Raw genomic sequence first — 27,225 nt, forward strand, 5'->3', positions numbered from 1 at the left:
CAAAGCTGCTCGAGGTTTGGATACTTACTTTGTAGTTCAACACGCGCTGAGAGTTATCGACGTAGCATCCGGCAGTAAAGCCCGAGTTGGGAGTCGTAACCGGGGCGATTGACATTCGCCAGGCGCCGCCGCACGTTTGAGCAGAGTTGCCGGCACATGGGGTGTTGCACTGAGAGCTTGAGGCAGCGTTGACGCCGCTGACACCACCATCGCCGCCGGTACCGGTAACGATACTGTCGCCACAGTAGCACTCGTTTCCGTTTTCAACGCCAAAGTACCTGCCAGCGAAAGATTGGTAAGTATATCCGGGGCAATAGGTGCACACATGACGAAGCAAACGAAAGCGATACCAACTTGTTGCCGTTTTGACTGCAGAAAGCATTGCACTTGTCAACCGTCATGGCGGGATCGACCTGGTGAGTGAAAGATGGTTCAATCACGAAATGTCAGTGAGTGGTCGAGCTCAATCAGAACACGAGGGGTACATCCAATTATGAATAAGCAATTGCACTTACCGTGCTCTTGGCAGCCAGAACGCGAGACGGGCCATCAACAAAGCATCCAGGGATGGTTGGGGAGGCCGAGCAAGATGGCGGCAGATCAAAGGCATCAACAGCGCTGGTGGTGGCAGAATATCCCAAGCCACGCTTAGCAAATCCCTTCCAGAGGAGACACTGATTGGCGCCTTTGTTGTTCGTTTGGTCGGCCAGGAGGATCGCATTTCTTGCGTTGACAAAGTTTGGGTTACAAGGTTGATTCTTCAGGCCATCGATAACTAATTGGAACTGCAAAGATATACAACGAACCGAGTTGGCACAGCAGTGGTGGCGCTACACAGCAGATATAGAAGGCGCTCCAAATACAAGCGGCATCGAGGGGGCACATACAAATATGGTGTTGCCTTTGCCGCTGCTGTAAGCCTTGATATCCGACGACGTGCCGTACTGGTCAACGAGGTTCCAGTACACCTCGAGGAGGAGCGACGTCCAGATTTCACCAATCTTGTGCACTTCTTGATACACGCCAGTGAGCTTGTAAGTCGTAGGATTGGTGGTCAACGAGGTCGAGTAGGGATAGGTGCGGATACCGTTCGGGCGATTGAAGGACCAGGCTCCGAGGGCATAGTTGGTGGCGCGAGTATCAGTTGGCTTGATGCTCATGACGAGTGCGGCCATGTCACTCCAGCCCTCGCCAAGGCCCATTGAAGTGGTGGTGGTGAGGCAATTGGCAAGAGCGGAGCCGCCGGTGAGGCGATTCGACACTCCGTGGAAGGTTTCGTGGACGACAATGTTGTTGTCCAACGCCTCGTCGCGTCTGGGGGTGGCCATGGTGCTCAAATAGATGTTAAGAATTCCAGAGGTACCGTCAGGAGGGGTGAAGAAGTTGGCTGGATTTACAAGCAACGGAAAGAGATGGGGCAGAAAGAGCGTTAGGATGTAAGGGGAATGGGGACTAAGCAGGGATGTCTCTGCGTGGGTCCGACAGAGGGGAGCCTCGTATACAACTATATCGGACCGCAGATCTAGTTACCGTTATTCGTCGAGCGGGAGTCTTGGACATTGGCAATGACAAAATCGCCGCCAGCGCCACCCTTTCCAAAGTTGTTGTTCTGGAAGTTTCCGAATGGCTCGGTAAAGCCGTAGAGATAGTAAACATCATGCATGGAGTTGACGAGGTAGAACACATTCGTGACGGCGGCGTTGACTGACTGATACGGGTCTTGCGTCAAGTCGACAGGATAGTCGAAAACGTAGTTGGCGCTCGAAGGACGGCTATGGGCAATCATGTCGGAGGGCAGGGAGCTGCCTTCGTGGTTGTCCTGAGCGTAAACGTTGTTCCCGGCCAGGGTAGGAGAGGAACCGTTTCCAGCATCGTGCCAACCACCCGGGGAAGCAACGCGGTCGTAGGGATCCACAACAAGCGATCGTCCCGAGGTGATATCGATCTGGTTGACTGGAACGACATTGTAGGAAGCGGCCGGTATGGCACGCTTGGCAAAGGACGACACCCAATCGCCGAGACCGAGGAGGCTTCCGTCAGCGACTGAGACGAAACCGTTCCACCAATGGTCGGCGAGCTGGTAAGAGATGTCCCACACCCTGACGTATTCGGTCGGGGTCTGGAAATATCCGAGCGAAAACTTGACTGGGGAGAGAGCTTGAGCAGCTCCATTAATGGTGCCGCTTTGACCATCGGCACTCGAATTGACCTTGAGAGTGGAGGTTGTGAGGTTGACGTTGATATATTGGGCAAAATGGACGAGGGCTTCGGTAATGTTGAGAGACGAAGCGCGACGGGTCAGGGTGGTGACGTTTTTTTCGGAGCTACCAAAGGTCGAGCCAAGTGATATCACGTTTCCGGCAGCGTCGAGGTTGACGTTTGCGGCAGCGTTGACGACCGGGAGGCCGTTGACAAGTTGGACGGCGTACACATGGGTAATCTGGTTATGGGGATCGGTGGCACTGGAATGGCGAAGAGATGAGAACACAGACTCGCTGAAGGCCATCGGTGGCCCCGACATGCCACGTTTCGGCATGAGACGCCAGGACTGGTCGAGACATGGCGGAGGTTCACGAACACGCACCTTCCAATCAACTGGTATTGGGTGGAGTTGACACCCAGGGTCGTCTGGATGGCATCTTTGGCGCTAGAGTCGAGCTGACTGGAGTCAAGAGGGACAAGCGAATCCGTAGCGGGCTGCGATGGGAAGTATTCGGTCACATTGGGCCAGTGGACTTTGGGGTCGTCGACCGAGGGGACGTCGTTGCTGGGCAGCACAGCCGCAGCGATTCCCGTGGCCGAGGGGGCGGGCGGAGGAGCAGAGCACTTGGCAGCAGCAAGTCCGGCTGCCGAGGCAAGCAGGGCGAGACTGCCAAGGGTGGTTTTGGTTGCGAGGACCATGGTCGACGGCGGACCCAGCGGCGACAGGGAGACGAAGGATGGCGGTCCGCTGGCCAGCAGCGAAGGGTGCGGCGACAACAGGTGTATTTAGGGGCGAGCAGAGGCAGCGCACGCGAATGGGCTGCGCGGACACGGAAGGCTCGATTTGGGCAGGACCAGCGCGACGCGGACGCGCGGCCGACACAGACACTGTGGGGTGGGGCAGCGCCTCCGACGCGGCTGTGGCGGACGCGCTGCCGGCCAATCGGATGCGCAGGGGATGTGTTTAGACGCAAATACGCGGGGCGGAGCGCGCAGCCGGCTGCGTGGGATCTGCTGACCCAAACCCGGTCCATGGCCTCGGCAGGCGACGAAGCGCTGCTTGTTTGTGGCCGCGAACGAATCGGCCTCGGCCTTGGTCAGCCCGGGCATCCGAAACGCAACCAAGCATCCGAGATGGAGCAACCCCGGATCCAGACATCCAGCGCTGAGTCTGCTGCTCCGCACGACGGCGCCGGACGACAGTCGCTGCAGACGCCCGTGGAGCTCGCCCGGTCGGCCTCAGGCGGCGACGAGCGGGAGTACCAGTTCCCAAGGTTCACAGATAACTGGGTATGTGCGGCAGGCTTTGCCCATCACGACATTTTCATCAGGTGCGTTCGACAGGAGCACTCGATAGGAGACGATCAGGGCGTGCTGCATCGTGGCCAGCAGCTCAAGCATTTGACCTTTCGTCTCTCGATGGCCGAAGCTATCGTGTGGCTACCGATTTCACCGCTGCCGGCGAACTCCACTCAACGCTGTGTGTCACGACAGGGCAGGCCCAAATCCATACGTACCTGGACCGGCGCTGCCTTGAAGACGGACAGCCATGGGAAGAGGGCTTTCTGAATGGTCTCACAAACTCCAGCGTCGTTGTAATTCTGCTCTCAGAGAAGGGGATGGAGCGAACCAAGCGCGCAGACATCAAGCCGGACAATCAACTTCTGGAGGTGGGGCCCGCTGGACATCGTTTCGGTCAGCAATGGAACCGCATCGACCCTTACCACTTGCCTTTCCACCCATGAGACTAGATCGAACTGGCCCTGAAGCAGATGAAGAAGACCCAGAGCACCCGCTCGCCCGTCCAGATCCTGCCGATCCTCATCAAATCCAAAGTGCTGATCGGTGGCACCACATATATCCGTGACTGGTTCCCAAACACAAACGACTTTCCTGACAAGATCCACTGCCATTCCTCGAGCCCATCCAAACGAGGCGAAATTGATCCTCCGCTTACCATCCGACAAACTTTGTCTGAATTGCTACAGCTTCAGGCTTTGATTGCGGCCGACGACTATGCCGTCACGAAGTAGGTAACACCCTTGAGCATCTACTGGCGAAATGGTTTCATAGAAGCGAGTGTCTAATGGCCACGCTTGCTGTCGATTTAGACTTGCTCCGCATATACTTCAGCACGTCCACAAAAATGGTTTGGGATCCGAACATCAACCGGGGCACCCGATACCAACACCTATCCGACTTACCGCCGAACATGACTCGCTCCTGCGATCCCTCCTCGATCCAGTCGACTCCTCTTCCGACAGAAGGGCACTCGAGGATCTGTATGTCGAGGGCACTCGCCAGTGGCTGTTCGATCAAACCACCGACTGGGTCAACCAGGATACCACCGACACTGTCCTGTGGGTCAATGCCGTTGCTGGAGTGGGCAAATCTGTTGCTGCTGCCCAGATCGCCAACATCCTCACAGCCAGCAACCAACTGGTATCGGCGCTGTTCCTCAAGTACAACGATGTCCGCAAGAGCGATCCACGAGTTGTGTTGAACACGATCGCATACGGTCTGTGCAAGTGGCACTCGCCGATCGGCCGCAAGCTGCTCGATGCTGGTCACTCCAAGGACAGTCTCGACAAGATGAGCATCCCCGAGCTGTTCAAGGCCGTGATTGCCGATCCACTCGAAGCCATCGGCGACTACAGACCCAAGGGATCGGTGATGATCCTGGTGGATGCACTCGACGAGTGTTCTCCGCGCGACCAGCTGCTCAGCCTGCTTGCCTGGCGCTTCGTCGAACTGAACAGGACCCGTCCGTGGCTCAAGCTGCTGCTGACATCCCGACCCGAGGACGACATCAAGGCAGCATTCGATGGAGTCCCGACCAAGACAATCGAACCCTCGAGCGAGGAGAACATCCGTGACCTCGAGGTGTTCATCCGCCACCGACTGCGAGTGTATGACACTCTCAGTGACTCGAACCGCACCGAGGCAGTCGCCATCCTGCTGGACCAGTCCAAGACATTCGTGTGGATCAACCTGATCCTCAACACCGTCGACGCAGCATCCAAGGACGGCCCAGTGACACTCGCCACGATCAAGGACATCAACGACAGCGCCGCCGACGGCGGCCAGCTGTACCACAAGACATTCGCCAAGATCCACTCGCAGTCGAGCCACCCGGCCGAGCTGGTCACGGTGGTGTCGGCGATCGCCACGGCCCAGTCGATCCTGACCCCGCAGATCATCGCCGATGTGTTTGGACTCGAGATCGGCGTCGTTCGCGAGTGTCTCAAGGGCCTCAGTCTGGTCCTCGATCCTGGCGCCAATGGACTGGGTCCCCGAGACAGCCAGTCCACCAACAACGAGGTCAAGTTCAACCACAAGTCGGTGGCGGACTATCTCCTCGACGCATCGGCTGGCCATCCGTGGCATGTGTCGGACTCGTTCCACACGGCGTTTGCCAATGGATGTCTCGGTGTGATCCTCTCGCACGAGCCAGTGATCAACATCTGCGATATCTTCGAGTTCCACGACAAGATCGCTGACCTCGAGGACAGGGTCTCAGCCACGATCACACCGTCGCTGCGATACAGCGTCGCCCACTGGATCACACACTTTGTGTGGTGTGTGGACGGAGAGGCCGAGTCGAGTCCGGTGTGGCAGTCGGCCAAGATGGTCGATGTGGCAGCGGTGCTCACTCTGTTCGTCAAGACGCATGTGTTCTTCTGGCTCGAGTGTGGGTCGCTCACACATGTGGTCAAGCCGATCATCGAGCAACTGGCTGTGCTGCGAGGAGTGATCGCCAAGGCACCCAGCACCATCGTCGACGACACCACGAAGGAACTGGTCAAGGACACGTATCGATTCATCCGCGAGTTTGCCGATCCAATCATCAAGAGTGCACCACAGGTGTACAACTCGGGGTTTGCATTCACACCGAAGGAGACGGCGATCTACAAGACATATGCCGACCAGCTCGAGGACAAGATCCCGTTCTTGGTCACAGCCGGACCGAGGCCCACCTGGAATTCTTGTGTTTCCACTATCCAAGTCGATGGTTGGGTCAACTCCGTTGCACTGGCTCCTGATCAGCAATTCATCGTTTCCGGTACAGACGGCCCCAATGTTGTCATATGGGACGCTACAACAAGCCAACGGAGCCAAACTCTCATAGGGCACAGCACATGCATCATGGCCGTGGCTGTAGCTCCGGATGGTCAGACCATTGCCTCTGGATCCATTGATGGCCAAGTCCGATTGTGGACGCCAAGCGGACAATTGAAAGTTGTGCTCGACGGACATCAAAAGTCCGTCAATGCACTCCACTTCTTGGCCGATGGACAAACAATCATTTCGGGATCAAGTGATAGCTCCATCCGGCTCTGGGACAGCTCGACTGGAGCCTGGAAGCGCACCCTTACCGGCCACACTGAGTGCGTCTGGTCAGTTGCGGTATCAGCCGACAATGACACAGCGGTTTCGGCATCAAGTGATGGTACAATTCGAAAATGGAGGACTTCGATTGGAAACGAGAGTCTTGTAATCCGCGAGGATAAAGAGCGATTTTGGGCCGTTACAATATCGTACGACAATAGCGTTATCGTGTCGGGATCGAGCAGCAAGTCCATCAAGGTTTGGAGCGGTATAACTGGAGACATGATTCGCACCATGTCGAGCTACACTGACGGTGTAACTTCAATATGCGTTGACATCGATAAAGGAATTGTTGTCTCAGGTCACTGGGACGCCTGCATACGAGTTTGGGACTTGAAAAGCGGACGACAGAAGCTTGCACTCCGAGGACATGTTGACAGAATCAGCTGCGTAACAATGTCGGCTGATGGAAACACGATATTGTCAGCATCATGGGATGGAACAATCAAGCTCTGGCTACCGGTCCCGCACGAAGTTGATGATTATGAAGATTCGGCTCACTCCGACACTGTCCAGTCAATTTCCGTGTCCCCAGACGGTCTCCTCGTCGCCACTGGATCAAAAGATTGTTCGGTCAAGCTATGGGACGGAGTGACGGGCAAATTGAAAAGCACGCTTGAAGGACACACCGGAGGAGTAACCTCCGTTTTGATTTCACCGAATGGGCAGGTCGTTTCAGGCTCCTGGGATACAACCATCAAGATCTGGGAGTCAGCCACAGGTCGACTAGTGCAGACGCTAGAAGGACATGAATATCCGGTTGGAATGCTGCTCTACCAAGACGGAATCGGATTGGAATCGATCGATTGGAATGGTATTTCGATATGCTGGGTTCCTAAACATGGCCGGTTTCTCAGGAGTGAAGGCTTTTCAACTGAGATTATCAGACCAACGGCATTCTCCTTGCTCGAAAAGTGGAAACAGATTGATGATGCGCCGTCAATGCAATGGCTCTCGCACGACCATCATATGATATACATCCCAGGCTACTTGTATGGAATAAGTATTTCAAATCGATTCGATTCTTTGTGTACGGCCGAGCGACGCCTGGCAACGATATGTGTAAGTACTGTCCCAGCATTGGGGAGGGGGAGGAAAGGCTGGGTTCTGATGAATAATAGATATTTGGGTCAATTAGCCAATATACATGGACAGCGCCAATACAAGGTTTTGGACAGCGTATTCCCATCAAAATTTGAGCGGTTTCTCCAATAGCAGTGTGTCAAGTTGAATTGGAAGTTGAATCGTCGGACATTAGCCAAATTTCGACAATAGTGATGACTGGACCTCATGAACAGCTTGGAGAGGAGCAGCGCTCCACCAGGAAAAGCATCAGTGCCAAATTCAATGCATAAGCGCAAGATGCACTGGTGTGACACCTGAGTCTCAAAAAACCTTCAACCTTGAATGGAAACTTATCAAATGGAACGAAAGGCGGACGAATGCGCCGGTATTTCATTCACAATGATGGTGAAGAATCGATACAGGGGCAACAGAAGTGACCGGTATATCAAGATTAGAGATGGAGGTTTACGCAAGTCCCTAAGGTTGAATAGATGGATAAGTGGAAATACCGCCTGTGTTACGGACGCGGGCCATGATGTGGTTTGGGCGCAGAACATGGTCTTGCCACTCACTGACGGTGAGAGTCTCAATGGCCTTGACCTGCTGGATCATGCACGAGAATAGTTCATTCAATGCCTTTATTTGATCACGGCGCGATCCATCGCGGCGCGTGTCCGTGGCCTATTCCGTGGCCGAGCTCGCCGATATGATAGATTAAACCGTAGAAGTAATAGTAGAACAGCCCAGGGTCGGAGGAAAAGCCCACTCAGTGAAACATTTATGAAAGAAATATCATCGCTCGCTCGTTCCCTTAACTTTGCCTCTTACTCCTTGCTCCATATCCGTACCCTTGTCTCAACTCCCAGGCCATGTTCCTGCCAACCCACCTCAATGAAAGTGTAAAACGAGAGGTAATGGCAATTATAATGCGCATGGCCAACCCAAGAGATCGGGGGAGTGGAATTGGAGTGAAGTTGAAGGAGAACAAACAGTGTAAGCTGCGTTTGCTCGCTCCTTGCTCCTTCGCCTGTGTTCAGCGCCGTCGTTCTGGACCACAAGGGGGACTCGCCTGTGTGACCGGCTCTGACAAAGGGACCTGCCGTCGCCTCGGCTGCGCTCTGGCTCGTCGGTCCAGGCTGGTGCTGCGCACTCTGTCTTGCGAGCGCCCCTCTCGTCCTCGCCGCCTCGCGGCTCCTCGCTCGCGACGAGGAGCGCTCTCTCCAGACCGTCCCTCGCGAGATGCGTCTCTCCCTTCGTGTCGGTCTCGGTCCTGGCTGTTGCGACTTCATGACTTCAAATTTTTTTCATCGGCACCCCCCAGCGGCTTGTCACCCCGAATCTCGATTTTGCATGGCAAGAGATGAATAATCGGCCCAATATTAGCCGACCTCCGCCTGCCTCCGGGCTTCCACCCTCTTCATCTGACGCTTCATACCGTCCGTTGCCTCGGCCCCCGTCACAATTCCTGCCGAGCCCTCACGGCCCGGTTTCATCCTCGGGGCATCCTCATCTTCGCCATGCTCCGTCTACAGATGGGCGTGGATACCCGCCCCCGCCTCCTCCCTGGTACCAATATGCTGACTGTCCGTCTGGGTCAATCCCAAGCCAATATTCGGCGACGTTGCCACAGTCGACTCCCTACAGCTCGTATCAACTTCCAAGCGTCCCTTGTCAGCCGCATTCCAGACAGCCGCCAGTCCATCCACCAGAGACTCAATATATCGGTGATGCTTGGCCCCGAGCTCATCAGCATGGCCTTCACTACCAATATCCTGGGACCGTACCACGTCCTGCGAGCGACGGTTCTCAGCTCCCCTCTCATTCGCCAAACCCTATCCTGGACCAGGATCTTCTCGCTGGTCCGTCTCAGGCTTCCACAGATGTGGCAGTCGGAACTTCATCCTTTCGTCGCCTTGCGCCAAAGCCGGTGAACCTTCCGCCTCCAGAACCACCCCTTCGCTCGAAAAGAGCCTCAAAATCGAGATTTTGTCGTTGCAACCTATGCCGAATCAATCCGGAAGGGGGTCTCATGATCTCGGCAGCCTCCTTCTATGATCATGCGCGAAACTATGGATACCCCGATGGCGAAAATCCAATCAAATCTCGCCGTCAGAAGCCATCCGTCGCCAGAAGCATAGCGCCTTTGACGCAAGATCCGCCAATTGTATCGGCTGCCTCAGATTCCGGTGGCCCTTCTCTCATGGACGAACACATATCCATCCAGGCATCCGACCCATCGTCAGCGGGAGGATCCACAGCTGTTCCTTGCACTAATCCAACTCAATCTTCCCGACGAAACCCTCAATCTCCAAATGTTATCGGTCTGTTGAATCCGCTTCCCCGCTCTCTCGTGATTCATTGAACAGCAGCCGCTCACACTCTCCACGATCATCCCCTCAGACCTCAATTCACCTAGTCCAGAGCCTCACTTGGGTATGATTATACAGCTTTCATCGATCTAGTCAGCATCAGATGTAACAAAGACATTTCGTGGCTTCAACTACTGAGCTTTACCAGCTTCGTCATTTCCAGGGGATATGGATTGGACTGACTCACATGAGGGAAGGATTGGTTCCCCACCACCTCACAACGCGGGCACAGATGAAGGACACTCCGAAGTATCGTCTCTTGATTTGGACGCTCTGGCCGATGAATATGACCTTGATTCGCCAGACGAAGACGCCCCGGTTAATCCCAATGGGTAAGCGATTCATCCTTGTGCCGATCCTGGTGTACGACCACCAATATGCTGACGCTGGTATGCCACCTCCAAATCCTCTCAATAAATGGTCAGCCAAGTGCCCAGCTTTGATGACTCAGAGAACACCGACAATCTGGAGAACCTGGACCACCCTAGCGACTCAACCGACGATGAAGAGGTCATTGGACTGACTCATCCTGTTGGTCCAGGATACTTTGAAAGCTACCTCAGAGACCCAGATAGCCATTCAGATCAATCATCCGATTCAGAAGCTGAAGAGAATCTTGGGAATATCCCAAGGTTACTGCCAGGTTGATAGCCACGTTTCGATCCACACGTTCGACCGTAATGCCATTGAAGTTAACTTATTGGCATTCCAATCGGATCTAATCTGACACAATCAATCGTTCGGGTCCGAAATTCTTCCAGAATCGACTGCCCTCGGCTCGAGTGATTCGCCTGAAGACGGTGAGTATAACTGGTTAACAAGGTGGTAAACAAGCCTACTGACTCTGTTTCTCTCCACAGAAATCGATCAGATATCTGCCATGCTCCTCGACATCAAGTTTGAGTACAAAGTCTCAGATGCAGTTATGAAAGCTCTCTTTCGAGGAATTGGGCTCTATTCTGGTCAAATTATCCCCAAGATGAAAAGCTATGAGCATTCTATCGCACAACTCGAGGGAATGTCTAAGCAAAATATCACCTTCTTCAAGACTTGTGAAAGAGGCTGCGTCGTTCACAGTCGAACCAAGAGGACGTGCACGGCATGTCAACACCGTGATACTGTGAGAAAACGAAAGAATGTCCCTGAACAAGTGGCAGCACCATCACGCAATACTCGCCGTCGCATAAGGCCATTAATTAATAACGGGCCTACTCCTTCACATCCAAGTCCCCACCTCAGAAGCAGCCAGAATAGCGGCAGTTCACAACCCATCCCTCCCAATAATAATTCTACTGTGGGTCACATGCCGCCTGATTCCCCAGATGAGACAATTGCCAACGCTGGAAGTATTGCTCCGCACCCGGCGATTGAAGAAGTCCATATACCGGAGTCTGGCTCAGTACTTCAATCAACTGAACTCGCCGACCCGGCTCGACAACATGAAAGGAGAGAACCCAAGTTTGGAAAGTATGCCTACTTCCACTTGATTCCCCGACTGCAGGAGATGTTCCTTCATCCAGAAGCAGTCGATGAGCTCATGTATAGAGCCAACCGTAGACCGACCCCAGGCAAGCACTGTTGCTCTGTGGTTGAATATCGGGTGGACAACAAACTGACCTCAATCATCCCTGTAATTCAGATGTACAAAGCGATATTTTTGACGGAAAGCACTACAAATACCTCCGAAAGCGAAAATTCTTTTCCAGACCAACAGACATTGCGCTCGGACTGACACTGGATGGATTTCAGATATCCAAGAGGTAAAGCATTGTAATCGAGTCGCTTGCACATTCATTTTGTGTCTAACATTTGGTCACTCTAGAAATGGCAGGCAATCGCGGGTGTTTGCCATAATCAACTACAACCTGCGTCCCGAAATCCGAATGAAGGAAGAAAATCTGATCAAGGTTGGGATCACTCCCGGGCTGTCCTCTCCAAAAGACTTGGAATCCTTCCTGGAGCCTTTATATGAAGAACTAAGTCAGCTCGAGAGAGGCAAGTATTCGCCGATGGCCATACCAGAAAGATGCACCGGAAATTAACATGTCCTGGCGACATTAGGAGTCGAGTCCGTTATTCTCCGCCTGGATGGTGTCTATGAAAAGTTCACCCTGAACGCCCATGTCATATGTTGCACCGGGGATCTTCCAGCGATCGCCAAGATATCTATGATGTCGGGACATACTGCAAAGAGTGGCTGCCGATTCTGTCACATAAAAGGCAGGTACTGTCGAGGTATTTACTATTACGAGGAAACGCTTCCATCGCGGAGAACAAAGCGAAGTTTCAAACGGACCTGGAGCCGACTCAGCCGAGCAAACTCAAAGAAGCGCAAAGAAATCATCACTACCACAGGTACTACGGAGTGTTGTCCCACCTGATTGGAGATGAACTTGAAATTAACCACCTGTCTCAATAATACTGCAGGAATCAATGGCTGTCCTGGTCTATGTCGCCTGAAAACTATTGACCCAAGTGTCTGCTTTCCAATCGACCTGATGCACCTGATGGCAAGAATCAGCTACATCATGGTTTCCATCTGGATTGGTGAGACGACAATTCCCAAGGCGTCGACACTCAACCAAGTAGATATGAAGGCCAAGCTCCAGCACGCGGACCGATTGATGGGAAATATTGATATCCCGACTGGGTTTGGTCCCATGCCTCGACCCATTTTCAGCGACTGGAAGACCTACAAGACCGAGGAATGGCAAAATTGGATAATAGCCTACTCCATGCCCTTGCTACACAGTGTCGGAGTCCCCGAAGTACATATGTAGGTAGAAATGCAGATCCGACGTTTTCTACGAACCCAGGACTCACGATTCTCTCAGTCAGGGGTGGGGCTATTTTGTCGACGCAGTCAGACTCCTGCTGCTGAAAAGCCTCGATCAAAACCAAAGAACCATGATTTCTATTCTCTTGACAAAATTTTACAAGTACTACACCAGGTAAGTCAGCTCTACATGGAGAATATGAACACCAGTCACTCACTGCGGCCGCATCGATTATTCGCACTCACATTTCCTCGTTTCCCAGAACGCTGGCTTGCTTGCCTGAGTCCCTCAGTCCGGCGTCTCCGGGGAGTGAAGCCGACAACTCAGGACTGAAGCTCATGAAAATGTATATCCATCTTCTTCTTCACATTCCGCTTTGTATTCAGTATTTCGGGCCAATGTACAGCTACTGGCAGTTTCCGATGGAGCGACTTGGAGGATCGATCATGCGATCGATCAAGTCCCGATCGAAACCCATTGAAAATCTGGCTCGCCAACAGATAGTCCGGGAGGCGCTCAGAGGAATCGAAAAATTCAACACAAAACGACCCTACTTTGCTGTAAAATCTGTGGCCCTTCAGTTGACGAAAAGGCACGAGCAAAGGGAGTCATCCGAGGCAGCCTCCCAGAACGGAGCCCCAAAGCACTCTTTGACGGGAAGAAAGGAGATCAGCAGATTGAGTGAAACGGAAATGTGTAAACTGAAAGCGGCGTATCTGAAAACCCTTATCTGGGGCTCGGGCCCTACGCCTTTGAGCTCACTGGAAAGTTTCAATGACTCATGGATTGCAGCCTCCCCAACCATCACTATCTATCACACATTCCAGCACAATACTATGGAGATGCATAGGTTTTGTCACGATCGCCCAAATGGTCGTCGCAGTAACTGCTGGGTGAAGGTACGAATCTCGAGCACCCTCCATACCTTACGAGGCAAACTGCTGACCGTCCCCTTCACAGGTCTTATTCAGTTCTCCGCAGACCACTCGAGAAGGCCAAATTCATCCCCTTAGATATTATCGAGTGGCCTTTTTCTTCACCCATACCTTTTGCGGGATAACTTCGTATTGGGTGTGTTGCGCTGTTCCCAAATCTGTCCCCGCGAATCGTGGATACGATCGGCATCCAGTGGCCAGAACATTCCGCTTCGATGGATTTGACGCCACCCAAGCCAAGCGGATATTTATTCCTCTTCACGAGATTGACTCAGCAGTCGGCGTTCTCTGTGTTGGCGAAGGTAGGCGTGGGTGACCCTATACTGCGCATTTCGGAGCAAATGGCGTCTCCTCCCTAACTCTATCATCATGACAGTCATATACATATTGGACAAGGGCGACATGTCTGTGTATATTACTCCCTGGACACTGCCTGCTGCAGGGCGGTGAGTCTGAACAGAATCCTGACGATGATATCCTGACTTTCATAAAAATACACTCCAAGTCACGATCGGCTTTTTTTCTTATTCAGCGGATCCCGCAGCCGGCTCTTGGGGGTGTGGGAGCGGATGGGCAGATTGAGAGACAATCATGCGTTCGAATGTGGTTCGATTGCCTCCCCCCTCCTTCGCTGGGCTGACCAGGGCCTCCCACGCGCAAGAGGGAGGCTGTTAGGGACGGACGCGGGAGCAGGGCGAGGCAAAGACAAGAGCGTGGGAACCGGGAGTAGTCAAGGTCTAGAGGAGTGATGATCTTATATTGGAGTAGTGAGAAGATAATTCACTTGATGAGCTTTCTACCCACGTCCTGAGCCCGTCTATTTATACCTCAGCCGTCTAGTCTATCTGATCTCCGAGCTCAATCGGTGACAAGCCACGCCGTGATCAAGGAAGGGAATGAATGAATTGACTAAGCTAACGAGCTGCGCAGAAAAGTCCCGAACGTTGTCGGCCATCCTTTGCATAGGTAACATGACTAACTGCCCCGCCACACCCCAATCATGACCTGCACCCCAAACACGCGATCCCTGAACCCTTGTACTTTTGGGCAAGTTCTAACAGAGGCGATCTCCTTCCACCCGATCATCACAATCAAGTCCGAGGTAAGTGTTTGGCGACCAGCGAGCTAACTGATCTTTTCCTTTTCTATATTTCTCTATTTGTTCCATATCTTCTCATTCCAGGTTCGGTCCAGCTTCATCGAGGTATGTGTCCAGAATTTGGTCTTGGATTCTGCAGGGTGAAGGAGGGGGGGGGGAGCTAACTTCTCAAAACTTTTCGATGCCCCTCATTCTCTGCGCAGGCACCTGAGTGGTAAGTTTATTTGTTGACAATAACGCTCCTGTCGCGCACCATGATTGTAAAGATGCTCCGTTAACGTTTGCCGCAGCTTCGGTCCTTCACCAGATATTCGAAGTCAGGTAAGTCTGCTCCGCACGGAAATAGCCAGTGCCAAATGCCCAGCTCGACTGTTGGTCGTTGTGGGTTATTCGTCCAGTAGCGATAGTCGCCTCTGAAAGCAGCTTGCTCGATATTGAGGCCAGCGACAGACTCTATGATGCTGTCATTGGATATTCGTGCACCCCATCTGAATCACGGAGCTTGCTGAATACACACTGCCCGATCGTTGCTTTCAACCCGATTCATCGCAAGAGCTGGCTCGACGGCCACAGGGTGAAAAAACCCCTCCCCTGGTCGTCTGGTGTCATGAACCATGACGTATGCGGGGTGGGGGGTGCTACTCTCATTCCCCAACCGAAGCTGATTGGGGGATGGCCCTCGCTGCGCTCAAGGAATTCTAGATGCATGGCCACGATCTAGACACGCCCGAACCTTCCAAGGTAGAACACGCTTTGCAGAACCTTCTTTGCAGCGTTGCCCCTTTTCTAGATATTTGTCAGCAGAGGATACCAGCCGGTTATATACCCGACCTTTGGCCGTGCTGTATACCTCGTCAGTGAAGTATTCAATAAATCACCACTCTATCTTGTTTTCCGTGTCTCCGATCCTCCTGACCTACTGTTAGAAACAAGGCAGAGACGGGGCAAGGAATGGCTTAGGAGAGTGATGATCGCGTGTATTGTGAGATAATTCACTGAGGGGATATTGTCATCGGGGGCGCCTGTCTATTTATACTCTATACTGTCGTTGAGTACCCGCCAAACGATAAGCCACATCTTTGATCATGCCCCGATCAAATTAAGATAATTAAAGAATATGAATCGATTTTCCATGCCTTTCCTCGCACTTCCCTCAAGTCAGGTGTTCATTCGCTTCAGTGCCAACATGGCTGTCCCGAATCACGTTGTTCGAACACGGCGTCGCGGTCGGTCGATTCATAAAACCTGCCAGCCCCGTTCCTCCCAGTAACCCCGACTAGTTCTCACGCCCCTCTACCCTGCCCAGTCCGGCTCTGTTCCTGTTTCTCACATCTGGGATGGTGCTGGGGGGGGGAGGGCGAGGAGTGCAGCAAACGGGGGGCAGGGGCGGCAAAGCGAGAGGGTCCGCCGAGAGCAGCAGAGCGAGGATGCCGGAGGGAGAACGACATGGCGAGAGAGCCGGGAGGGAGGGAGCTGCCGCGGTTTCCCATCTAGATGCTGATTGGCTGGCAGCAACCCGGAACAAAGGGCTTGTTCGGTCGGATTCTTGTGTAACGAAACACGTGTGTTTGTGCCCAGTGCCCGCCGTCGTGAGTACAAGCTGCAATTGGAGAGGGGAGGATAATTGTAAGTGTTCAAACCGCACTTTCCGGCGGCTGGAACCACGTGTGACACGCTTCCCGATCCAGCACACCTGTCCGCGATTGGGTTACACGAGTGCGCCTGTCCAGCTCTGTTGATTGTTCCCACAGCCATGTACCTTGAGAGACCCAATAAATAAATGACTTCCCTCGCCCGGCTCGTCCCAGGCGTGTGAATCTCTCACAATCTTCCTGTCCAGTCTCCACGACCCCGTTTTCGCTCCACGACCCTGATTTCGCAGACCCAGCCCATAATATGGTAGCATCGGATATAAGTAGCTCCGACGACCACGTCCGTGCCTTCGGGCTATTCTCTTTGCAGGAGCAGGTCTCTGTTCTCACCGCCCTTCGAAGCAGAATCGGCGTTGCTACACCCCTGCGCCATCGCCCCTGCCCCTGTGACGACTCCGTCCAGTCGCCACATGTCGCGAGGGCTGGGTCGTGCACGCGAGCGAGGAGACTCCCCATCACCACCCCCACTGCGGCTTGCTGGGTTCCCACGATTAATAAAGGGCGATGCCCCAGCACCGGAAGGGCCCAGCAAGACGAGTCTTCTGTTTATCTCGCCTTCCTGTTCGTCCGTTGGGTCCACGTCCCTGAATATACATCTGTTTCGCCCGTACTCGCCGTTGCCTGTTACCCGCCTATCCCGTGCCTCGATAGTCCCATGTTCCGTCCCCCATTCGTTACAACCCCTGCCTCCTCAGTGAAGCCCAAGATCCCACTCCCCGAACCCTTCACCGGTGTTCGGAAGGCTGGAGTAGTCGAGGAGTTCATCCTCTCGAAGAACGAGTACATCGACTACTACCAGCTCGACGATGACGTTGCCGTCCGCAACATCAACATGAACCTCCGTGGCACCGCCAAGTCCTGGTGGCGCTTCTACGCCCAGGGCAAGCAACTCGACAACCTGACCCCGGCCGCCGTCCTGTCCCTCGTCCGCGACACCTTCCTTCCGTCCATGTCACAGATCCCTCTGCCCGCTTGGCTGCACCGTCGCACTTGTGTCACTGTTTGCGTCGCACACTTTCTTTTTCCTTTGTCCTGCGACGCCTTTCCTTTTTCCTTGCTCATATGTTGCACACGCCGCTCTGTGTTCCCTGCATTTGTCATCGACCATGCATTAGTCAGACGCCGTGTCACCCGCATTTGTCAGCCACCGAGCATTTGTCAGACTTTCACATGTTTCTCCGGTTAGCCGCTGCTGCCTGGCTGCTGTCCCGCCGCCTCCGCTGCTTCGCTCCCACTGCGGCAGGCTTCGCCTCCGGGACCGCCAGACAGATAAATAGCCCGCCTTCGCCCGCTCATGTTTCTGGTCATCACCTTCGACCCCAGACACACTTGACTCTAGATCCTAGCCTCGCTAAGATCAATAAAACCCTTCTCTATCTTCTTCTTTTGACTTCCTCTTGATCCCGTGATCTGACATGGTAGCATCGGACGATCCCGCCGTCAATGCCTGCCTCCAGGCCCTTGAGCAACTCTCGCTCGAGGACCGCGCCCTGGTCCTCTCCGCCCTGACCGCCCAGCCGAATCTCCCCACGGTCCCTCCCGGTTTCAAGCGTCCCAAGATCCCGCTCCCCGACGCCTTCACTGGCGAGCGTAAGGCTGCTGTCGTTGACGAGTTTGTCTTCTCAATGACCGAGTACATTGCCTTCCACAGTCTCGATGACGCCACCGCCGTCGCCACCGTCGCTGTCACAGATCGCTCTGCCCGCCTAGCTGCACCGTCGCACTTGTGTCACTGTTTGCGTCGCACACTTTCCTTTTCCTTTGTCCTGTGACGCCTTTCCTTTTTCCTTGCTCTCATGTTGCACACGCCGCTCTGTTTTCCCTGCATTTGTCATCGACCATGCATTAGTCAGACGCTGTGTCACCCGCATTTGTCAGCCACCGAGCATTTGTCAGACTTTCACATGTTTCTCCGGTTAGCCGTTGCTGCCTGGCTGCTGTCCCGCCGCCTCCGCTGCTTCGCCCCCGCTGCGGCAGGCTTCGCCTCCGGGACCGCCAGACAGATAAATAGCCCGCCTTCACCCGCTCATGTTTCTGGTCATCACCTTCGACCCCAGACACACTTGACTCTAGATCCTAGCCTCGCTAAGATCAATAAAACCCTTCTCTATCTTTTTCTTTTGATCTCCTCTTGATCCCGTGATCTGACATGGTAGCATCGGTCGATCCCGCCGTCAATGCCTGTCTCCAGGCCCTTGAACAACTATCGCTCGAGGACCGCGCCCTGGTCCTCTCCGCCCTGACTGCCCAGCCGAATCTCCCCACGGTCCCTCCCGGTTTCAAGCGTCCCAAGATCCCGCTCCCCGACGCCTTCACTGGCGAGCGTAAGGCTGCTGTCGTTGACGAGTTTGTCTTCTCAATGACCGAGTACATTGCCTTCCACAGTCTCGATGACGCCACCGCTGTCGCCACCGTCGCCATGAACCTCAAGGGCAAGGCCAAGACCTGGTGGCGCCTCTGGTCCCAGGGCAAGCAACTCGACAACCTGACCCCGGCCGCCGTCCTGTCCCTCGTCCGCGACACCTTCCTTCCGTCCACCTCGCTGCGCACCACCGAGGATGAGTTCGAAGCACTGCGCCACACCGGCTCCGTCGAGCAGTTCAACTCTCGCTTCCGCGATCTCCTCCTCGAGCTGCCCCACTTCAGCAACAACCGCCAGAACCTGCAGCGCTACCTCACCAAGCTCAAGCACAGGGTGCGCATCGAAGTCGAATGGAAGCTTGACTCCAACACAGCCACCCTCGAAGATGCCATGGCCCTCGCCGAGCGATACGAGTCCATTATGGGTCAATCGCAACCCCTGATGCAGCAGCCCGCTCGCACTCAGTTCCGCGATCAACCCTTCCGCGAGCTCCAGTTCCAGCGACCTCCTCTCTTCCGCGCTCCACCTGGTCAGCCGCAGTTCCGCCCAATGGTCCGTCCTCCTCGTCCCGCCTTCCAGCCGACCCAGCCTCCCGCACGTGACCCCAACGCCATGGACCTCGACAACGTCGACATGCGCCCGATCAAGAAGCTCACCGACCGCGAGAAGGAGTACCTCCGCCGTAACGGAGGCTGCTTCCGCTGCCGCAAGTTCGGCCACATCGCCTCGCAGTGTCCCTTGAACCAGCCCCGCATCAACGCCATCGTCGAGACCGCCGACCAGGCCACCTTCTACGAAGATCAGGGAAACGACGAGGCGGCAACCCCTGGATACTACGACCTCTGAAGGACCCGGCGAGTTGCCGCCATCCGACTCCGACCCCCGACGCTGAACTATTGACTCTCGCCACCGGACCTCACCTGATCAACTCTCTCATCGACGAACCCCACCGCATTGCCGCCAACCACGGCAAGGGACTGCTTGTGATCGACGCCACCCTCAACGGCTCCCCGATCACCGTCCTCATCGACCCTGGTGCGACCAACTCGCACATCTCCGAGACCCTCGCCTCGACCCTCGACCTTCGAACCAAGACCACCGCCAACGCCGTCACGATGCCCAACGGCAAGTCCTTCCCGTCCTCCGTCACCGATCCCGTCGACCTCACCATCCACGACTACCACGCCCGCATCAACCTCTTCACCGCGCCACTCACCTGGGACGTTATCCTCGGCAAGAACTGGCTCGACCAGACCAACCCCGAGATCGACTGGCCCTCCAACCGAATCAAGTTCTCGATCGACGGGAAGCACCACACTTGGACGGCATCGCGACCCGACACCGGAATGCCACTCACGACCCTCGAACTCCGATCCCAGTACCACATGTCGACCCAGCAGATCAACGCACTGGCTTCGACTCCCGGCGCCGTGTATGTTTGTACTCTGAGCAGTGACTTGAATACAGTTGCTGTTGAACCCTACGACCCCGTTGCCCAACTTGCCCGTGTCCTCGAACCACTGACCCCCGAACACCGATCCATCATCGCAAAGTACCGCGATGCCTTCAACGAACTCAAGGAACTCCCGCCTCACCGACCCGGCATCGACATGAACATCCGACTCGACGACTCTGCCAAGCCAACCTGGTCGTCGCTCTACCAAATGTCGGCCGAAGAACTCGCTCGTCTCAAAGACGAACTCGACCGATTGCTCCGGATCGGCCACATCCGCAAGTCCGTCTCGCCCTTCGGCGCACCGATCTTCTGGGTCAAGCAGGGCGACAAGTTCCGACTCGTCTTTGACTTCCGCGCCCTCAACAAGATCACCGTCAAGGACCGCACCGCGCTGCCCAACATGCGCGAGATCATCGACCGCCTGTCCAAGTGCCGTGTCTTCTCCAAGCTCGACTTGCAACGCGGATTCCACCAGATCCGCATTGCCGACGCCGACACCCCCAAGACGGCCTTCAGGACCAAGTACGGCCACTTTGAGTGGCTTGTGATGCCCTTCGGCCTCGCCAACAGTCCCTCCGTGTTCCAAGCCGCGATGAACGACATCTTCCGCGAGTACATCGACGACTTTGTGTTCGTCTACATCGACGACATCCTGATCGCATCCGAGGACGAGGACCAGCACATCCGCCACATCGAACTGGTCCTCGACAAGATCCACCGACACGGCTTCAAGATCCGACCCGAGAAGTGTTCGTTCTTCAACTCGACCGTCACCTATCTCGGCTTCATCATCGGCGAAGGACGCATCCAAGTGCATCCCTCGCGCATCGACGCCATCAAGAACTACCCGCGACCAACGACCGAACACGAACTCCGCAGCTTCCTCGGCTTGACCAACACCATCATGAGCTTTGTCCCTGGCTACGCTGCCCTCGCCGGTCCACTCTCGACTCTGATCACCACCCGCTCCTGCCAACTCGACCAAGTCCGTCGTCTGGGACGACAACGCCATCGCCGCCTTCGAGCAGCTCAAGTTGCTCTCGCCTCAGTCGCTGCACATGGTCAACCCGGACAAGGACATTCACCTCTTCACCGACTGGTCCGAGTCAAGCGCATCGATTGGTGGATGGATCGGGCAGGACATGGACGGATCCGGCACAGGTGCGCCCCATCGCCTTCAACTCGCAGAAACTGCACGGATCCGAGCTCAACTACTCGCCCTACAACGGCGAGCTGCTGTCGATCACCCGCCACCTCGACAAGTTCAAGAACTACCTCGTCGGCCGCAAAGTCTTCCTCCACACCGACCAGAAGGCGCTCAAGCACATCCTCGACTCCAAGACCCTCAACAAGCGCCAACAGCGAGCCATCGACACGATGCTGGACTTTGACCTCGAGATCCAGTGGATCCCCGGCTCGTGGAACAAGGTCGCCGACGTGCTCTCGCGCACACCGACAGCCATCTCCAAGGCCGTCCAAGTCTCGATCATCAACGCGATTGTCAACCTCGGACCCTCGCCCGACGATCTCTTGGACACCATCCGCACTCAGTACAGCTCCGACCCGATCCTGTCAGCACTGATCTCGGTCCCTCCGCGACAACTCGACCGACGGACTCAAGCCGTGGATGAAGGCACAGCTGCACCGCTTCTCACTTCGACACGGGATTCTCTACTTCGACTCGACCCGCATCTGCATCCCCGGCAAGGACCTCCGCATCTCGATCATCAAGGACCACCACGACTCTGTCTGTGCAGCTCACCCCGGCACCAACACGCTCTACAAGGCCATCTCGACACACTACTACTGGCCCGCCATGTCCAAGGACATTGCCGAGTGGGTCTCGCACTGCGACATCTGCCAGCGAGCCAAGATCCGACGACAACAAGCATACGGTCACTTCTCCCGGATCCCTGTGGCCACCCGCAAGATGGACACTGTCGCCCTCGACTTCATCCTCGGACTCCCGCCTGTCACGGACTCACTCTCGGGACGCACCTTCAACTCGATCACGATCTTTGTCGACTCCCTCACCAAGTACGTCGTCCTGGTTCCTGGCAACAAGACCGACTCGGCCGAAGACGTCGCCCGCCAGTACTTCCGCGATGTCTTTGTGCACTTTGGACTCGCCGGCACTTTCATCTCGGATCACGACACACGCTTCCGGTCGGCCTTCTGGACAGGACTTAACGCTCTGCTCAAGACCGAACTCCGGATCGCCTTTGCCCACCACCACGAGGCCGCCGGACAAGTCGAACGCTTTGTGGCAACCGTCGCCGAGGCCATCCGCTGTTCGACTCTGGCCCTCGGCTCCCGCTGGATCGATCAAGTGCCATACATCCAGTTCGCGCTCAACTCACACAACTCAGCATCGACTGGACATTCGCCCTTCTTCCTGATGCACGGTCAGCATCCTCGCACTCCTGCCAACACCGACATCATCGCCGAGTCCAACCCCGCAGCACAGTCGATCGAGGAGATGCAAGCGACTCTGGACTTGGTCTCGGACAACATCGGCAAGGCCCAGGACCGGGCCCTGTACTACGCCAACCGACATCGACGCGATATCAGCTACGACATTGGCGACCAAGTCCTGATCGACACGACCGCGTATCACTTCAGCACGGACGACGTCACACCCTCCAAGATGCGGATGCCGTACTTGGGACCCTTCAAGATCATCGAGAAGATCGGGACGACTGGATATCGACTTCGACTCCCGAGGACCCTCCGATTACAACCGAACTCCCAGCTTCCGCCCTCGTCCCGTACAACACACCATCGACCGACCAACTTGTGTTTGATGAACCCGGACCCAACCACAACGACGAATCAGTGTTCGAAGCGATCATTGGACACAGGATCAACCGACGACGTCGACTTCCTGGATATCGACACGAGTTCCTGCTCCGCTGGCAGGGATACGACCCATCTTACGACTCGTGGGCACCACTGGCCGAACTCTTGGATGGAGGACTCGCAGACATCCACGACTTCCTCAGCCGCAACCGCAACCTTCCGGAAATGGACACACTGATCGACCTTTGCCAAGCACAAGTGCAACGCAACTCGGGATCGAAAAATTGATGGTTTGACTTGAGCACAATTTTTCTGGGGGGGATGTCACAGATCCCTCTGCCCGCTAGGCTGCACCGTCGCACTTGTGTCACTGTTTGCGTCGCACACTTTCCTTTTCCTTTGTCCTGTGACGCCTTTCCTTTTTCCTTGCTCTCATGTTGCACACGCCGCTCTGTGTTCCCTGCATTTGTCATCGACCATGCATTAGTCAGACGCTGTGTCACCCGCATTTGTCAGCCACCGAGCATTTGTCAGACTTTCACATGTTTCTCCGGTTAGCCGTTGCTGCCTGGCTGCTGTCCCGCCGCCTCCGCTGCTTCGCCCCCGCTGCGGCAGGCTTCGCCTCCGGGACCGCCAGACAGATAAATAGCCCGCCTTCACCCGCTCATGTTTCTGGTCATCACCTTCGACCCCAGACACACTTGACTCTAGATCCTAGCCTCGCTAAGATCAATAAAACCCTTCTCTATCTTCTTCTTTTGACTTCCTCTTGATCCCGTGATCTGACATGGTAGCATCGGACGATCCCGCCGTCAATGCCTGCCTCCAGGCCCTTGAACAACTCTCGCTCGAGGACCGCGCCCTGGTCCTCTCCGCCCTGACCGCCCAGCCGAATCTCCCCACCGTCCCTCCCGGTTTCAAGCGTCCCAAGATCCCGCTCCCCGACGCCTTCACTGGCGAGCGTAAGGCTGCTGTCGTTGACGAGTTTGTCTTCTCAATGACCGAGTACATTGCCTTCCACAGTCTCGATGACGCCACCGCCGTCGCCACCGTCGCCATGAACCTCAAGGGCAAGGCCAAGACCTGGTGGCGCCTCTGGTCCCAGGGCAAGCAACTCGACAACCTGACCCCGGCCGCCGTCCTGTCCCTCGTCCGCGACACCTTCCTTCCGTCCACCTCGCTGCGCACCACCGAGGATGAGTTCGAAGCACTGCGCCACACCGGCTCCGTCGAGCAGTTCAACTCTCGCTTCCGCGATCTCCTCCTCGAGCTGCCCCACTTCAGCAACAACCGCCAGAACCTGCAGCGCTACCTCACCAAGCTCAAGCACAGGGTGCGCATCGAAGTCGAATGGAAGCTTGACTCCAACACAGCCACCCTCGAAGATGCCATGGCCCTCGCCGAGCGATACGAGTCCATCATGGGTCAATCGCAACCACTGATGCAGCAGCCCGCTCGCACTCCGTTCCGCGACCAACCCTTCCGCGAGCTCCAGTTCCAGCGTACCTCCTCTCTTCCGCGCTCCACCTGGCCAGCCGCAGTTCCGCCCCATGGTCCGTCCTCCTCGTCCCGCCTTCCAGCCAACCCAGCCTCCCGCACGTGACCCCAACGCCATGGACCTCGACAACGTCGACATGCGCCCGATCAAGAAGCTCACCGACCGCGAGAAGGAGTATCCTCCGCCGTAACGGAGGCTGCTTCCGCTGCCGCAAGTTCGGCCACATCGCCTCGCAGTGTCCCTTGAACCAGCCCCGCATCAACGCCATCGTCGAGACCGCCGACCAGGCCACCTTCTACGAAGATCAGGGAAACGACGAGGCGGCAACCCCTGGATCCTACGACCTCTGAAGGACCCGGCGAGTTGCCGCCATCCGACTCCGACCCCCGACGCTGAACTATTGACTCTCGCCACCGGACCCCACCTGATCAACTCTCTCATCGACGAACCCCACCGCATTGCCGCCAACCACGGCAAGGGACTGCTTGTGATCGACGCCACCCTCAACGGCTCCCCGATCACCGTCCTCATCGACCCTGGTGCGACCAACTCGCACATCTCCGAGACCCTCGCCTCGACCCTCGACCTTCGAACCAAGACCACCGCCAACGCCGTCACGATGCCCAACGGCAAGTCCTTCCCGTCCTCCGTCACCGATCCCGTCGACCTCACCATCCACGACTACCACGCCCGCATCAACCTCTTCACCGCGCCACTCACCTGGGACGTCATCCTCGGCAAGAACTGGCTCGACCAGACCAACCCCGAGATCGACTGGCCCTCCAACCGAATCAAGTTCTCGATCGACGGGAAGCACCACACTTGGACGGCATCGCGACCCGACTCCGGAATGCCACTCACGACCCTCGAACTCCGATCCCAGTACCACATGTCGACCCAGCAGATCAACGCACTCGCTTCGACTCCCGGCGCCGTGTATGTTTGTACTCTGAGCAGTGACTTGAATACAGTTGCTGTTGAACCCTACGACCCCGTTGCCCAACTCGCCCGTGTCCTCGAACCACTGACCCCCGAACACCGATCCATCATCGCAAAGTACCGCGATGCCTTCAACGAACTCAAGGAACTCCCGCCTCACCGACCCGGCATCGACATGAACATCCGACTCGACGACTCTGCCAAGCCAACTTGGTCGTCGCTCTACCAGATGTCGGCCGAAGAACTCGCTCGACTCAAAGACGAACTCGACCGATTGCTCCGAATCGGCCACATCCGCAAGTCCGTCTCGCCCTTCGGCGCACCGATCTTCTGGGTCAAGCAGGGCGACAAGTTCCGACTCGTCTTTGACTTCCGCGCCCTCAACAAGATCACCGTCAAGGACCGCACCGCGCTGCCCAACATGCGCGAGATCATCGACCGCCTGTCCAAGTGCCGTGTCTTCTCCAAGCTCGACTTGCAACGCGGATTCCACCAGATCCGCATTGCCGACGCCGACACCCCCAAGACGGCCTTCAGGACCAAGTACGGCCACTTTGAGTGGCTTGTGATGCCCTTCGGCCTCGCCAACAGTCCCTCCGTGTTTCCAAGCCGCGATGAACGACATCTTCCGCGAATACATCGACGATTTTGTGTTCGTCTACATCGACGACATCCTGATCGCATCCGAGGACGAGGACCAGCACATCCGCCACATCGAACTGGTCCTCGACAAGATCCACCGACACGGCTTCAAGATCCGACCCGAGAAGTGTTCGTTCTTCAACTCGACCGTCACCTATCTCGGCTTCATCATCGGCGAAGGACGCATCCAAGTGCATCCCTCGCGCATCGACGCCATCAAGAACTACCCGCGACCAACGACCGAACACGAACTCCGCAGCTTCCTCGGCTTGACCAACACCATCATGAGCTTTGTCCCTGGCTACGCTGCCCTCGCCGGTCCGCTCTCGACGCTGATCACCACCCGCTCTGCCAACTCGACCAAGTCCGTCGTCTGGGACGACAACGCCATCGCCGCCTTCGAGCAGCTCAAGTTGCTCTCGCCTCAGTCGCTGCACATGGTCAACCCGGACAAAGACATTCACCTCTTCACCGACTGGTCCGAGTCAAGCGCATCGATTGGTGGATGGATCGGCCAGGACATGGACGGATCCGGCACAGTGCGCCCCATCGCCTTCAACTCGCAGAAACTGCACGGATCCGAGCTCAACTACTCGCCCTACAACGGCGAGTTGCTGTCGATCACCCGCCACCTCGACAAGTTCAAGAACTACCTCGTCGGCCGCAAAGTCTTCCTCCACACCGACCAGAAGGCGCTCAAGCACATCCTCGACTCCAAGACCCTCAACAAGCGCCAACAGCGAGCCATCGACACGATGCTGGACTTTGACCTCGAGATCCAGTGGATCCCCGGCTCGTGGAACAAGGTCGCCGACGTGCTCTCGCGCACACCGACAGCCATCTCCAAGGCCGTCCAAGTCTCGATCATCAACGCGATTGTCAACCTCGGACCCTCGCCCGACGATCTCTTGGACACCATCCGCACTCAGTACAGCTCCGACCCGATCCTGTCAGCACTGATCTCGGCCCTCCGCGACAACTCGACCGACGGACTCAAGCCGTGGATGAAGGCACAGCTGCACCGCTTCTCACTTCGACACG

The 27,225-nt window shown here is 55.8% G+C and overlaps 4 protein-coding genes across 4 annotated transcripts; 3 read left to right on the top strand and 1 right to left on the bottom strand.

Moving 5' to 3' along the window:
• Positions 1–89: 89 nt before the first annotated feature.
• BJ171DRAFT_113257 (Fungalysin metallopeptidase-domain-containing protein) lies at positions 90–2,950 on the bottom strand. Its single transcript, XM_053105481.1, has 6 exons — positions 2,585–2,950; positions 1,531–2,462; positions 888–1,387; positions 516–785; positions 351–413; positions 90–278 (listed from the first exon to the last, which is right to left on the bottom strand). Exons 1-6 carry the CDS (start codon positions 2,899–2,901, stop codon positions 264–266), a joined length of 2,097 nt encoding a protein of 698 aa, XP_052971401.1. The 5' UTR covers positions 2,902–2,950; the 3' UTR covers positions 90–263.
• A 5,453-nt stretch (positions 2,951–8,403) lies between these two features.
• On the top strand, positions 8,404–10,080 carry BJ171DRAFT_113372 (uncharacterized protein). The gene is made up of 2 exons (XM_053105482.1): positions 8,404–8,567; positions 8,978–10,080. The coding sequence occupies exons 1-2, from the start codon at positions 8,526–8,528 to the stop codon at positions 10,016–10,018; spliced, it is 1,083 nt and encodes a 360-aa protein (XP_052971402.1). The 5' UTR covers positions 8,404–8,525; the 3' UTR covers positions 10,019–10,080.
• Positions 10,081–10,311: 231 nt separating this feature from the next.
• BJ171DRAFT_470985 (uncharacterized protein) lies at positions 10,312–11,279 on the top strand (the record flags this gene model as incomplete). Its single annotated transcript, XM_053108590.1, has 6 exons — positions 10,312–10,414; positions 10,456–10,535; positions 10,597–10,702; positions 10,787–10,825; positions 10,886–11,145; positions 11,253–11,279. The coding sequence occupies 6 exons, from the start codon at positions 10,312–10,314 to the stop codon at positions 11,277–11,279; spliced, it is 615 nt and encodes a 204-aa protein (XP_052971403.1).
• A 532-nt stretch (positions 11,280–11,811) lies between these two features.
• BJ171DRAFT_113390 (uncharacterized protein) lies at positions 11,812–14,109 on the top strand. The gene is made up of 6 exons (XM_053105483.1): positions 11,812–12,020; positions 12,087–12,380; positions 12,547–12,801; positions 12,860–12,976; positions 13,065–13,701; positions 13,763–14,109. The coding sequence occupies exons 2-6, from the start codon at positions 12,154–12,156 to the stop codon at positions 14,051–14,053; spliced, it is 1,527 nt and encodes a 508-aa protein (XP_052971404.1). The 5' UTR covers positions 11,812–12,020; positions 12,087–12,153; the 3' UTR covers positions 14,054–14,109.
• The last annotated feature ends 13,116 nt before the right edge of the window (positions 14,110–27,225 follow it).

The sequence above is a fragment of the Polychytrium aggregatum genome, assembly GCF_025602895.1.
Source record: "Polychytrium aggregatum strain JEL109 chromosome Unknown BJ171scaffold_2, whole genome shotgun sequence".
In the NCBI taxonomy this organism is placed as follows: Eukaryota; Fungi; Chytridiomycota; class Chytridiomycetes; order Polychytriales; genus Polychytrium; species Polychytrium aggregatum.